Source organism: Macaca mulatta, chromosome 10 (genome assembly GCF_049350105.2).
Source record: "Macaca mulatta isolate MMU2019108-1 chromosome 10, T2T-MMU8v2.0, whole genome shotgun sequence".
NCBI classification, from domain to species: domain Eukaryota; kingdom Metazoa; phylum Chordata; class Mammalia; order Primates; family Cercopithecidae; genus Macaca; species Macaca mulatta.
In genome coordinates, this window is record NC_133415.1 from 89,290,247 (window position 1) to 89,304,886 (window position 14,640).

General features: G+C 52.3%; 1 protein-coding gene across 47 annotated transcripts in view; it reads left to right on the top strand.

Annotated features, from left to right (window-relative positions):
- The window catches only part of DLGAP4 (DLG associated protein 4), a 259,162-nt gene that overhangs the window by 173,029 nt on the left and 71,493 nt on the right, over window positions 1-14,640 (top strand). For 8 of the 47 annotated variants that reach the window (XM_077948369.1, XM_077948376.1, XM_028827257.2 and 5 more), the window contains exon 1: window positions 12,840-12,882. Coding sequence is in view for 2 of the 13 variants with exons in the window: in XM_077948365.1 (XP_077804491.1) it covers window positions 13,895-13,925 (31 nt within the window). In the remaining 11 variants the exon portion in view is untranslated. 47 annotated transcript variants of the gene reach the window in all.

Below are 14,640 nucleotides of genomic sequence, written 5' to 3' on the forward strand. Positions count from 1 at the left end.
GAACTTCCAGCCAATTGGCCACTGGAGCTCAAATGGGGGTCCCAGAGGCAGATGCCACCCCTGGGAGGTGTGGGAGGTATTGGAGGGGGCTGGAGCTTGTGGGGTACTTGGTTGCTCATTGGCTTAGAGCAGCCACCTGCTGTAGTCAGGGCTTCCTGAAGCTTGACCTGCCTCTTGGAATTAGTTCAGGTAGGCAAACCTGTAGGGGAGGTTGGAACCTGGAGAGAAGCCTGCAATGAGGGTGGGGTCTGCACTGAGCCTTCTCAAAGGGATGCGTTTACAGGCTTCTTTCATATACACAATCAGGGAATACCTTCTGGATTCTTGGGTGTTTTGTTGTTGTTGTTGTTGTTGATGAGACAGAGTCTCACTCCGTACCCAGGCTGGAGTGCAGTGGCATGATCTTGGCTAACTGAAACCTCTGCCTCCCAGGTTCAAGCAATTCTCATTCTTCAGCCTCCCAAGTAGCTGGAATTACAGGCACGTGCCACCATGCCTGGCTAATTTTTGTATTTTTAATAGAGATGGGATTTCACCATGTTGACCAGGCTGGTCTTAAACTTCTGACCTCAAGGGATCTGCTCATCGTGGCCTCTCAAAGTGCTGGGATTATAGGCATGAGCCACCACACCTGGCCCTGGATTCTTGATCTAAATCATCTGAAGATAACCCATATGTGATCAGAGAAAAAAGGGACCCCGTGTAACTGAGCAAGCCATGAAATAATAGAAAATTGCATGTTGTCACTCATAAGACGGAGGTAAACAATGAGAACACATGGACACAGGGAGGGGAACATCACACACCAGGGCCTGTCGGAGGGGGTGGTGGGAGACAAGGGGAGGGAGAGCATTAGGACAAATACCTAATGCATGCAGGGTTTAAAACCTACATGACAGGTTGATAGGTGCAGCAAACCACCATGGCACATGGATACCTTATTAAGTAGTATTAAGATGGTCAAAAAATAAAAAGAAATAATTGAAAATTAGCCGGGCGCAGTGGCTCACACCTATAATCCCAACGCTTTGGGAGGCTGAGGCAGATCACTTGAGCCTAGGAGTTGGAGACCAGCCTGGGCAACATGATGAAACCCGGACTGTAAAAAAATAAATTAGCTGGTCGGGTTGGCATATACCTGTGGTCCTCGCTACTCAGGAGGCTGAAGCAGGAGGGTCATCTGAGCCCAGGAAATCAAAGGTGAAGTGAGCTGTGTTCACACCACTGCACTTCAGCCTAGGAGACAGAGCGAGACCTTGTCTCAAAATAATAATAGAAAATCAAAACCAAGGGAAAACAGCACAATTTATTGTTTATCAATAGTAGAGAGAGGTTTGAGCTTTCTCTGACAAGCTAGTTCTCCTCCCTGAGCCTCAGTTTCTCCATGTATAAATTGAGGTCATACACCAGACCCCAGGGAGCTCTTAAGGAGATGAAATAATACTGTGCACAGGACATGTTTAGGCAGGGACTTGCTTGTGGTAGGAGCTTGGTAAGTGGTAGCTGTTATTATTGGTTCTCAGGCTTCATTCTGAGCTTCCTGAAAATCAAAAGCAATTACGTGGCTCATGCCTGTAATCCCAGCACTTTGGGAAGCCAAGGTGGGCAGATCACTTGAGGTCAGGAGTTCCAGACCCGCCTGGCCAACATGGCGAAATGCCGTCTCTACTAAACATATAAAAATTACCCAGGTGTGGTGGTACATGCCTGTAGTTCTAGCTACTAAACATACAAAAATTACCCAGGTGTGGTGGTACACGCCTGCAGTTCTAGCTACTCGGGTGGCTGAGGTATGAGAATCGCTTGAATCCGGGAGGCAGAGGTTGCAATGAGCCGAGATCGAGCCATTGCGCTCCAGCCTGGGTGACAGAGCGAGACCTTGTCTCAAAGAAAAAATAAAAAAGCAATTGGGGTTGGGGTTGGATTGTTGTAGGAAGACAGGCACTGCTTCAAGTGCTCAACCCGTGTTTGATGTAAATAAATGAACTTGAATCCCATAGATATTCTATACACAGGTAACCAATTTATTGACTGAATGAACTTCTATTTGCAGGAGGCAGAGCAAGAAACAACTGTCTCACTATTGCCTGTCGCACCCTCTCTGGTCTCCCCGCCCTGCCAATGGGTTATATCTGGGGCAGATCCTTGAACTTTTCCAGTCACTTTTAATATTTAAGGAACAGTCTCGTTTTCATTTAGTAAGGGTCCAATCTGGTCTGATTTCAAAACTTCATCCTTGTCCACCGCAAATGTCGCACACCCACGGCTAGGGCTTGACCTCAGCTGGGAAGCCCACAGCGGGGAGCTGGGTGTGGCGATCGGTGTCTTCTCTGTTCCTTGTTCACCTCTGTCGGTTTCTGGTTCCTCCACTTGGGAAGGGATGGTGGCCAGGGAGGTGTTGTCTGGCACTGGGACTCTCTGATGCCACATGGTGGCTCTTTCTCCCACCCTGCAGGGTCCCCAGTGCTGTCTTTCCTGGCATGGGCAATCTTCCTTCACCTCACTGTTTCTTATTCCCCCTCAGCTTCTCCATCTGGCAGTCTGCCTCCTCCCCACTCAGCTTCTTTCTGCTAGGGCACCTGGCTCTGCTAGTCAGGCATCTTGGGTAGAATCCTTTGAAGACAACTCCAGCACTACTTTCCCTCTTGATGACCACTTAATGCATTTGAAAACAAGGGCCTTTGCCTTATGGGACTCTGAAAGTATAGACTGGTCCGCTACAGCCTCTAGAAGTATAGACTGGCCTGCTACAGCCTTCCTTCTAGTCCTGCTGTTACCGGTAGCCCTGCCAGCCTCTCCAACTTCAAGGTCTCCAAACAGGAGCTGAGGCCCAGGTTCTGTGTCCTCCAAATCCAGAAGAGCTCTCCCAGGCTGTCCCAGACACTGCTACAATTCCAAAGGGGCCTTGGGTGAAGGATAACATCTCCCATATCCTCACACCCATGCGAAGTTCTCTAAGCATTAAGTGGGCCTGGAGGGATAGACAGCACCCCTAGCAATTCACTTCAAATAAACCATCCCTCACCAGTTTTTCCAACCCCCGTCACTCATGAATGGACTAAAGACAGGGGATGGGCTACATGTCCCAATACTGCCTGGGTCCCTGTATCGGTCAGCTCTTGCTACAATTATGCTGCATAACAAACAACCACAAAATCAGCGTAATACAACAATTCACATTTATTTCTTTCTCCCAAGTTTGTCAGTTGGGACAGTTCTGCTCCACATGTCTTTCATCCTCCTCCTGGGACCAAAGGGTCTTCCTGGGATCAGTGGTCTAGCCAGGGCATGTTCTCCTTATGGTGATGGCAGAAGGCAGAAGAGCAAGCCTAACTAACCAAACAAGCACATTTCAAGGCCTCTGCTTATGTCACACCTGCTAACATCCTATTGGCTAACACAAGTCATATGACTGAGCTTGTAGACAAGGGATGGAGAAGTACCTGCTCACCTTTGTGTAGGAAACTATATTCATATGGCAAAGGGTATGGCCACAGGGAGGGGTAAAGAATCAGGCTTTGGCTGGGCGCGGTGGCTCATGCCTGTAATCCCAGCACTTTGGGAGGCCGAGGCGGGTGGATCACTTGAGGCCAGGAGTTTGAGACCAGCCTCGCCAACATGGCGAAACCCCGTCTCTACTGAAAATACAAAAATTAGCCAGGCATGGTGGTGCCTGCCTGTAATTCCAGCTACTCGAGAGGCTGAGGCAGGAGAATCGCTTAAACCCAGGAGGTGGAGGTTGCAGTGAGCCAAGATTGCACCATTGCACTCCAGCCTGGGCAACAAAAGCGAGACTCCATCTCAAAAAAAAAAAAGAATCAGGGTCAACAATTCAGTGCTCCATGATCCATTGTCTTGACTGTATATACTTATGCCCTTTCCATGTAGAAAATATTTATTCCCAAGACCCCCAAAAATCTCATCAAATCATGAGATTGGATCAGACTCTTAAGATCTATGTCAGGTCTGGATGTGGCTTCTGTTGAACAATTGACTTAATTTTTTAAAGAAACTATTTATCTACCCCACAGTCTAACCCTCCCCAACCACACAGCATACACTGGTGAAACAGGGACAGGATAACTGCAGTTAACACTCCTGTTCAGAAAAGGGGAAAATGGAGGTTCAGAGACTTACTGATCCACAGCAATTCTGAAGTTCTGAAGTCCTGAGCAACTGTTGGGCAAATGCGTTAAGGCAAATGCTTTGGGCAAATGCGTTGATAAGGTCCAAGTTCTCCCTGGGGTTGATTTTCTAGTCTGTTGTTCTCCACAGCTCTTGGTTCTGCTCTCTGAAAGCCCTTACTTCTCCAGCATTTTTGGCCACTTCTAAAGAGAACTTGGAGAATATAGCCTTGGGCAGTGGAACACCTTTCTTAGCTTGCTTCCTTCCTAAAGAAAGTTAGGGAACTAGATGTCCTTTGCATCTTGAATGGTCTTACTCCCTTTAGCCTAAGCTGGTCAATCTTACCCATGCACCTACCTCAAACATTTGATGAGTTTTCTATGTATTTGATTCCTTGTAATTTCAGGTGCCAAAAACCACACCCATAATTGTTTTTCAGTCATGCCTCTCTCTTGACTTGATGCTTACTTTGGGCTTCTGTGGGACCGTGCCCTTAAGTTTTTGTAGGCCCTTTTGAACAGATAATAGCATCTGCTACCTGGTATCTTGATTGATTGATTGCTTACTTGCTTGATTGAGACAGAGTCTGTCTCTCTGTCGCCCAGGCTGGAGTGCAGTGGTGCGATCTTGGCTCACCACAACCTCCACCTCTCAGGTTCAAGCAATTATCATGCCTCAGCCTCCCAAGTAGCTGGGACTACAGGCGCACGCCACCATGACTGGCTAATTTTTGTATTTTTGGTAGAGACAGGGTTTCACCATGTTGGCCAGGCTGGTGTCAAACCTCAAGTGATCCACCCGCCTCGGCCTCCCAAAGTGCTGGGATTACAGGTGTGAGCCACCACGCCTGGCTCTACTATTTTTAGAGTGTTAATAAGACATATTATAACCACACTTTGATTTGATCCTGTTCACATACTGCATCTTAACTGGCCATGACCTTGGTTTGATCTTTGCCCTGAGGATGTATCTTTTTTTTTTTTTTTTTTGAGTTTCTCTCTTGTTGCCCAGGCTGGAGTACGATGGCGCGATCTCAGCTCATCGCAACCTCCACCTCCTGGGTTCAAGCAATTCTCCTGCCTCAGCCTCCCAAGTAGCTGGGATTACAGGCATGCGCTACTACGCCCAGCTAATTTTGTATTTTTAGTAGAGATAGGGTTTCTCCATGTTGGTCAGGCTGGTCTCAAACTCCTGACCTCAGGTGATCCACCTGCCTTGGCCTCCCAAAGTGCTGGAATTACAGGTGTGAGCCACCATACCCAATGAAGCTGTATCTTAATTTGAGAATGGTTTACTGTCTAGAGGGGCTGGAGTTGACAAATTTATTTTCCAACTAAGCAAGTTCTGGTCTCCTTCCCTTTCCTCTAAACACTCCTTGAAGATCAGCTATTTTTTACTTTTTCAGACAGGATCTCCATGTGTCACCCAGGCATGGGTGCAGTGGCATGGTCATAGCTCACCATAGCCTTGACCTCCCGGGCTCAAGTGATCCTCCTGCTTCAGCCTCCTGAATACCTGGGACCAGAGGCATGCAGTACCATGCCTGGCTAATTTTTAAATTTCTTGTAGAGATGGGGTCGCCTTATGTTCTACTAGGCTGGTCTTGAACTCCTGGGCTCAAGTGATCCTCCCACCCTGGCCTTGTAAAAGTACTGGGATTATAGGTGTGAGCCATGGCACTTGGCCTAGCTATTTCTTTTGAGTTCCTCCTTTTCTTATAAATCTTTTTTTTTTTTAGACAGAGTCTTGCTCTGTTGTCCAGGCTGAAGTGCACAATCTCAACTCACTGCAATCTCTACTTCCTGAATTCAAGCCATTCTCCTGCCTTAGCCTCCCAAGGAGATGGGATTACAGGGGTGTGCCACCATACCCAGCTAACTTTTGTATTTTTAGTAAAGATGGGGTTTCATCATGTTGGCTAGGCTGGTCTTGAACGTCTGACCTCAGGTGATCTACCCCCCTTGGCCTCCCAAAGTGCTGGGATTACAGGCGTGAGCCACTGCACTTGGCCTTTTTCTTGTGTAAGTCTTTTTTTTTTTTTTTTTTTTTTTTTTTTTTTTTTTTTTTTTGAGGCAGAGTCTCCCTCTGTCACTCAGGCTGGAGTGCAACGGCATGATCTTGGCTAACTACAACCTCCGCCTCCCAGGTTCAAGTCATTCTCCTGCCTCAGCCTCCCAAGTATCTGAGTCCGCAGGCATACACCACCATGCCTGGCTAATTTTTGTATTTTTAGTAGAGACGGGGGTTTCACCATGTTGGCCAGGCTGGTTTCGAACCCTTGACCTCAAGTGATACGCCTGCCCTGGCCTCCCAAAGTGCTGGGATTACGGGCATGAGCCACTATGCTCGGCTCCTTTGTCTTGTAAGTCTTTAACAAATGCATCCAAAAGGAGCAAGCTCAGGCCAGGTACAGTGCTGAGCATGGTGCTATAATCCCAGCACTTTCAGAGGCTGAGGTGGGAGGATCTCTTGAGGCCAGAAGTTCAAGACCAGCCTCAGCAACATAGTGAGACTCCATCTCAACAAAAAAATTTTTTTAGTTAGCCACTGCACTTCAGCCTGGGTGACAGAGCAAAACCCTGTCTAAAAAGAAACAGAGGCTGGGTGCAGTGGCTCATACCCATAATCCCAATGCTTTGGGAGACCAAGGTGGGAGGATCACTTGAGCCCAGGAGTTCAAGACCAGCCTGGGCAACACAGTGAGAATCTGTCTCTACAAAATAAAAACATTAGCTGGGCATGGTGATTGCAGCTGTTTGGGAGGCTGAGGTGGGATTTGCTTAAGCCTGGGAGGTCGGGCTGCAGTGAGCCATGATCATGCCACTGTACTCCAGCCTGGGTAACAGAATGAGACCCTGTCTTTAAAAAAAGAAAAAAGAGGCGGACCACGATGGGTCACACCTGTGATTCCAACACTTTGGGAGGCCAAGGCAGGTGGATCACCTGAGGTCAGGAGTTCGAGACCAGCCTGGCCAACATGGTGAAACCCTGTGTCTACTAAAAATACAAAAATTAGCTGGGTGTGGTGGCGGGTGCCTATAATCTCAGCTACTCTGGAGGTGAGGCAGAAGAATCACTTGAACCCAGGAGGCGGAAGTTGCAGTGAGCTGGGATTGCGCCATTGCACTCCAGCCTGGGCGATAAGAGTGAGACTCCGTCTCAAAAAAAAAAAAGAAAGAAAGAAAAGAAAAAGAAAAAAAGGCTGGGCGTGGTGGCTCACACCTGTAATCCTAGCACTTTGGGAGGCTGAGGCGGGTGGATCACCTGAGGTCAGGAGTTCGAGACCAGAATGGCCAACATGGCAAAACCCCGTCTCTACTAAAAATACAAAAATTAGCTGGGCATCTATAATCCCAGTTACTCGGGAGGCTGAGGCAGGAGAATCACTTGAACCCGGGAGGCAGAAGTTGCAGTGAGCCGAGATCGCGCCATTATACTCCAGTCTGGGTGACAGAGTGAGACTCTGTCTCAAAAAAAAAAGAAAGAAAGAAAGAAAGGACACTCCTTAAGACACTTAACTGCCATCTGTTGAAAAACTGTCAGGTCACACTTTTTATTGGAATAAGGTCCTTTACTTCCATTTGCCAGAAATTTGTCATAATAATTATATAATTAAATTATGTCTGTGTGGTGAATGGCTCCCCCCACCCCGATATGTAGCATCCTTGATCAGTATAAAACTTGTACAACCATATATGGCGAGCCTGCCCGAAATCACTCCCTCCACAGACAAACACCAGCACACACAGGCACATCCTCACCACTGCACATCCAGCCACTGTCTCCCTGCAGGGTCACCCCTGCTCAGAAGGCTGCCCCCTTACTCCTCAGCATCTGTCTCCAAGGAGTGAGCAATCAGGTCCTGTCCCCACCCCCGGGCTGTTCTGAGCCCTTACACTGCTGAGGGGCATGAAGGCTCTGTCCCTCTCACAGAGGCATCTGTGCAGGCCAGTGGGTAGATGTGGGGGAGCGGCAGTTTTGAGGCAGTGAGAGCCCCTCTCAAGCAGGGCATGGGCAGGGCGAGGAGCTGCCTTCCTGCCCACCCACCCACATGTGCCTGGCCAATTCCCCACTGCCAGTGCCACTACTGCTGTCCCCTTCTCCCTCCCCCTGTCTGACCCAGATTCCACATTCCAGAAATAGCTCTGGCAGGTGACAGGCAGGCGGGGTCAACTCTAGCTGGGATGGTGGGAGAAGCAGCCGCTGTGGATGCGTGCCCCTCCCCAGCCAAAAGACCTATCTAGAAGGGGGCTTGGGGGTGCCATCACTCCCCAGTCTGCCACCTCCTGCCTCTTCTCTCTCTGTGCCTCTGAGAAAAAGAAGGAGAACAGCCTCCCTCCTCCTCCCTCCCTCCTCTTACTCTGCCCGTCTCCCTCTCTTTCTTCCAGCTTACCCTCCCTTCCTCTTCCTCTTTCTCCCCCCACCATCTTTGCCTTCTGTCTGTCTCCCTCAGTTCTCTGCTTCTCCCTCCCACCCTCTCTGCCTTCCTTCCCTCTCAGTTTCTCACCCTCCTCCCCTTTCTCCCTTTCTATGTCTCTCCCACTCCCTCTGAATCACAGGGAGGCTGTGATGGCAGCCAGGGGCCTGGGCAGGCACGGTGGTGGGCTGCGGGGTGTACCCCCATTCCTGCCAGCTGCATTCTCTGCACCTGAGTGTGTGCAAGCACACAGGCACACACACTTGGGCTCACTCCCTGACAGTGCTTGTGGCTCTAGGCTGAGCTGGGATGGGCTCCAGGCCTGGGAACCACCCTTGCTCCTTGCTCAGGGACTCTGAGATCTGTGTCACTCTGAGTGGGCTCCTGCCCTTCCCTGGCTTCCCTGGGCCTCAAAGTCTCTATCTGTGTTATGAGGCCTTGGTTTGGGGACCCACGGGTACCTCCCATCTGTGACAATCCAGTCACCAGCTGCTATGCCTGCCCCGCTTTGTCCCATCTTCCATCCCCCAGCTTCTTCTCTGACTGACTCCCTTCTTACCCCTAACCACACCCCCGCACTCCATATACAGGAAGGGAGATTGATAAAATTGCAGTACACAGTCAACCCTCCAGTCAACCCTGTCCTCCAACCCTACCCTGGGCCCACCCGTCCCCTTACTCCACCACAGGCTCTTGTCAGCCCAACCCATCTAGTCCCCACAGTGTCAGGGCTAAGAGGAAACTCAAAGACCATCATGTCCAGAGATTGCAAATGGACTTCAACCACGTGTCATCTCTGATCCCTGGAGCTCAGTTCTGAGATTTGGTTAAGCAAAGAAAGGTGCCACCATCAATTCGCGATGTCTGCTGTAGCCAGAAGAGTTACATACATCTGCAATTCCTGATCTATCCCACTTATCCCAACATGCACGTGCACACACACACACACGCACACACATTTACAGATATTTCACAAACGTCAGCCTAGAGAAGGTGATTGTCTATCAAGGTCAAAGTCACGCAGCGTGTAGGCCAGGGAGCTGTTTACTACCTGGATGTGCCTGACTTCAAAGCCCTGAGTTCTCCATTGTCCCCTGTGCGTGGGAGCCACCCAGTCCTGGTAAAGAGGTACAAGCATGGGTGATGAAGGTATGTTGCAGGACTTGCAGGGGAAGTCCTCTAGCAACATGGGCAGGATGGATTAGAGGCTGAGAGGTCACTCACAGCTTGGTGCAGTGGTCTAGGTAAGTGACAGTGAGGTCAGGACAGGGGCCATAGGGTCAGAGAATAACGGGAGGACTCAGGAGGCCTCCCTAGAGTGAGTAATGAGGAACCAAAATTCCCTACTGCTGGAACAGGCGCCTCTCCACGGAGGATGCTGGGCCAAAGGCAGGCTTCCTGTCTGGGGTCCACCAAGCCTGGGACTAGGACATGCCTGATTAATCGAGTGCCTACTGTGTGCTGAGTATATGGATCCTCACTCTTCCCTGTCCCTGTTTTTGAGACAGTGTCTCACTCTGTCACCCAAATTGGAGTGCCATGGCACGATCACAGCTCACTGCAGCTTTGACCTCCTAGGCCCAAGCAATCCTCCCACCTCAGCTCCCTGAGAAGCTGAGGAACCACAGGCACGTGCCACCACACCCAGCTAATTTTTTTTTTTTTTTTTTTGAGACGGAGTCTCGCTCTGTCGCCCAGGCTGGAGTGCGGTGGCTTGATCTCGGCTCACTGCAAGCTCCGCCTCCCGGGTTCACACCATTCTCCTGCCTCAGCCTCCCGTGTAGCTGGGACTACAGGCGCCCGCCACCGCACCCAGCTAATTTTTTGTATTTTTAGTAGAGACGGGGTTTCACCGTCTTAGCCAGGATGGTCTCGATCTCCTGACCTCGTGATCCGCCCGTCTTGGCCTCCCAAAGTGCTGGGATTACAGGCGTGAGTCACCGTGCCCAGCCCCAATTTTTAAATTTTTGTAGAGACAGGGTCTCCCTATGTTGCCCAGGCTGGTCTTTTTTAAATAATTTATTTTTTTTGAGACGAAGTTTCGCTCTTGTTGCCCAGGCTGGAGTGCAGTGGCGCAATCTCAGCTCATCACAACCTCTACCTCCCAGGTTCAAACGATTCTCCTGCCTCAGCCTCTCAAGTAGCTGAGATTACAGACATGTGCCTCCACGCCCGGCTAATTTTGTATTTTTAGTAGAGACAGGGTTTCTCCATATTGGTGAGGCTGGTCTTGAACTCCCGACCTCAGGTGATCTGCCTGCCTTGGCCTCCCAAAGTGCTGGGATTACAGGTGTGAGCCACAGCGCCCGGCCCAGGCTGGTCTTAAACTCCTGGGCTCAAGTGATCCTCCCATCTCAGCCTCTTGAAGTGTTGGGATTACAGGTATGAGCCACCATGCCTGGCCTGAGTCTGCTTTTCTTTTCTGTTTTTCTTTTTTCTTTTTTTTTTTTGAAGAGAGTCTTGCTCTGTCACCCAGGCTGGAGTGCAGTGGTGTGATCTCGGCTCACTGCAACCTCTGCCTCCCAGGTTCAAGCTATTCTCCTGCCTCAGCCTCCCGAATAGTGGGGACTACAGGCGCGCACCACCATGCCTGGCTGATTTTTGTATTTTTAGTAGAGATGGAGTTTACACCATGTTGGCTAGGCTGGTCTCGAACTCCTGACCTTGTGATCCACCCACCTTGGCCTCCCAAAGTGCTGGGATCACAGGCGTGAGCCACCACACTCGGCCCAGAATCTGCTTTTCAATTGGTGCCCCCAGTGATCTCTATTCAGGGTGTCAATCATGGTCCACAGTTTGAAAAATCTTGCCCTGGTCCAGTTTCTCTCCAGGGAACAGATAGGGCTGGTGAGTCCCAGAGAGGGAAAGGGACTTGTTCAAGGTCACACAGGGAGTGTGTTATTGAATTTGGGAGGGTGGAGATGGAGGTGGAATAATGATATTTCGTCCTGTGCTGTATGTGCTGCCTTGGGTCATCCGGGCCCATAACAAATGTACCTTATTTTTATCCTAAGTAAATCAACCTTGGCTCACGCCTGTAATCTCAACACTTTGGGAGGCCGAGGTGGGAGGATCGCTTGAGCCCAGGAGTTCAAGACCAGCATGAGCAACAGGCTTTTATTGTCTCTATAAAAAATAAAAATAACCAACTTAAAGTGAATAGTACAGGCGTAGCATAAGTGACTGAGGATGAAGTAAACTATGACCTTCAAAGTGCTTAGCACAGTGCCTGGATTCAAAATGGTTGGCTAACCCTCAGTTCCATTTATTATTTTTACACCTTAATGCAAAAACCATGACAGTGGTATTGGAAATATTATCATCTTCGCCAGTCCTCAAAATATTTTGATGTGTCAAAAATTCTTTTCTCCATTTTTTGGAAAACAGATGCGAGAAAGGGAAGGACTTGCCTAGGTCACCCAGCAAGGCAGATCATGAACAAGAGTTGGGTCTGCGTCTAGCAGACCTACCATAGGTGCAGCCTGGAGAGATGAGGCCCACAAGGCAGTGACAGGACCTGGATTCACTGAGGAGAGGGGACTCACGGGGTAGAAGCCAGCAACCGGGAAGGCAAGGAGGCGTGAAGACACCACCTACTGCCAACCGGGCTCGAGCTGGTGGTCACTTTGCCCTCCATGAGATCGTAGGTGTGCTTGTTTTATTTTACGCAGGAGGAATGGAAAGCTCAGGGAGGTTGAATGCGGATGTTGTTCAAAATCACACAGGCCTCCAGAGGCGGAGCCGGGATTGGAACCCAATCTCTAGCACTCTGGGTTAGCAAAGCAAAGGAACGATGCAGTGGCGAGGACAGCTAGAAACACCTAGGACGCAGAGCAGCCAGGATCGGAGGGCCAATCTGACTATGCAGGGATGAGAGGGCCACCTCGGGCAGCTTCCTCGGAGCCTCGGTTTCCCCCCCTACAGCGAGGTGTCGCCGGGGTGAACTGGTGGGAACTCCCGCCTCGGTCCACCTCCCGCACAGAGCATGCGTTGCGTTCCAGCTGGAACCGGTTTGGCGAGGCGGTTCGAGGGGCGGAGCCCCCCGTCCTCGGGCATGCGCGTGCCGACGTGGGCGCGCGCTCCTTTCCTGGGCCGGTCGGCCTGGGCGTGGGCCGGACGCGGCGGCCCGCGCGCCTGCGCACCAGCCCGGCTGAGCGCGGCGGGCCACGTGCCAAGCGGGCTGCGCGCGCCCCCGCCCGGCCCGGGAGTCCCTGGCGACGCGCGCGCGGCTGACGCGGGGGGCGGGGCGGGGCGGGGCAGGCGCGGGGCTTTAACCCGGAGGCCCCGCCCCTCGGGCGTACAAAACCGGAGCCTCGGGCCGGGCTGCGTGAGGGAGGAGGGTGAGTGCCCGCCGCTGGCCGCAGCTGCCGCCAGTCCGTCCGTCACTCCGTCCGTCTGTCCGGTCCACGTCGTCGCCGCCGCCTCCTCAGCCCGGACGCCCGGGGCCCGCCCAGCGCCGCCCGGAGCAGCCGCGGCCCCGCGAGGAGACGGGCGCCGCCCCCGCCCGACCCGGCCCTGCCCCGCCCCCGCCCTCTTCCCCGTCTGTCCGTTCGTCCGTCCGTCCGCGCTTCCGTCCTTCTGTCCAGCCGCTAGTCCTCCGGCCCGTGTCCCCGCTCCGCCCGCTTTGTCTCTCCCCGGCTCGCTGTCTCTTTGTCTCTGCCCTCGCGCTCCCCCGCAGCCCCTCCCTCGCTCCTCATCTCCGGTCCCCTTCTCAGAGCGCTCTTCAGCCCTCAGAGTCCCGATTCTTCGGGACTCCCCCTCAGAGCGCCCCCAGCTCTTTTGGGGCTCCCCTTGAGAACACCTTCCACTCTCCCCAAGGGTTCCCCGTGAGCTTCTTGCACATCCTTTGGGGGTTCTCCTGCACCCCAAATCGCTGGGGTCTCGCCTCCTCTGAGCCCCCATTCCCCCTGGGCTTTCCCTCTTCTGGGTATTCCCCATATCCACTGGGAGCTCCTAGGTCCCTTGGGGTCTTTCTCCTTGGGACCCCTCCCAATATGTCCTCAGCTCCCTGACTTCAGGAGCCCTTCTCTGCTTTCCCCTGGTTTGTCGCCTGTCGCTGTCTCTCCTTGTTCTCTCTCAGGTCTTCGAGCACCCCCACTTCTTGGGATCGGGGTCCCCTGCTTTGCTCTCCCTGCCCCTCTGTGCCGCGACATCTGTTTCAGTGGTCTCGCCACTCTGTGTCTCTTGCGCTGAAGGTCCCCCTTTGAGCCTGCTTCTTTGCCTGGGGCCCTTGGTCCCCCCCTTGCTTTTTCTGCCCCAGCCCCCTGTCTCCCCTTCTCTCTGCTCCCTGTCTCCCTCTCCCTTTTTCTATCTTTGCCGGGTCTCTGGGTCTCTGACCCCCATCCGGCCCTCATGGCTTTGTGTCTGGAGCTCTTGAAGCAATGTGAGTGGTGGGGTGTCCGGGTCGGGCCGGAGTTGGCCCGCAGGCTGGCCGCGGCCGAGGCTCCATGGGGTTGGCGCTGGGGCAAGGGCTGGCGCTGGGGCAAGGGGGCTCTGGGGCCTCCCACAAAGGGGGGGGGAGGAGGGAGGGGCCAGGCTGTCTGGCGGAGGAGGGAGTGGGGGGCCTTCCTGCTCTGAGGCTTCTGCTTTAGTTGCTTGAGTGTGTGGAGGGCACCACGGGCTGGGCATCCCTGCCCACTTGGCCCCGCATGGCCTGGCACTTTGTGATCGCTTGTGGGCAGGCCGGGCTATTTTGGAGTCGGCAGGATGTGATATCATTTGGACGTTTATTTAGCCCCGGCTGGGTGTGGGGGCTGCGTTCTTGCCAGCTTGAGTAATGAAATTTCGCAGGGGGGGTTTGGGGCGGTGGTCAGCCTCCTAGGCAGCTGGGTTGTGGGGTTCATGGCCAGAACTTTGCAGAACACCAGAGTGGGCAAGTGAACAAAGGTCTGTGCTGCCTGGATCTTGCTGAGACTCGATTCAGGGTGAGCAGGGAGAGGACTTCTTAATCTGACCACCCCGAGGATTGGCTTTGGCAGTCTAACCTCTGGGGCCTTGGTTCTGCCAGGTTCAAGTTGTGTAACCTTGAGTGAGACCCTTGTCCTCTCTAAGTGTCAGTTTCCCAATCTGTAAAAAGTGGATGATTGTGCTGGCCTCAC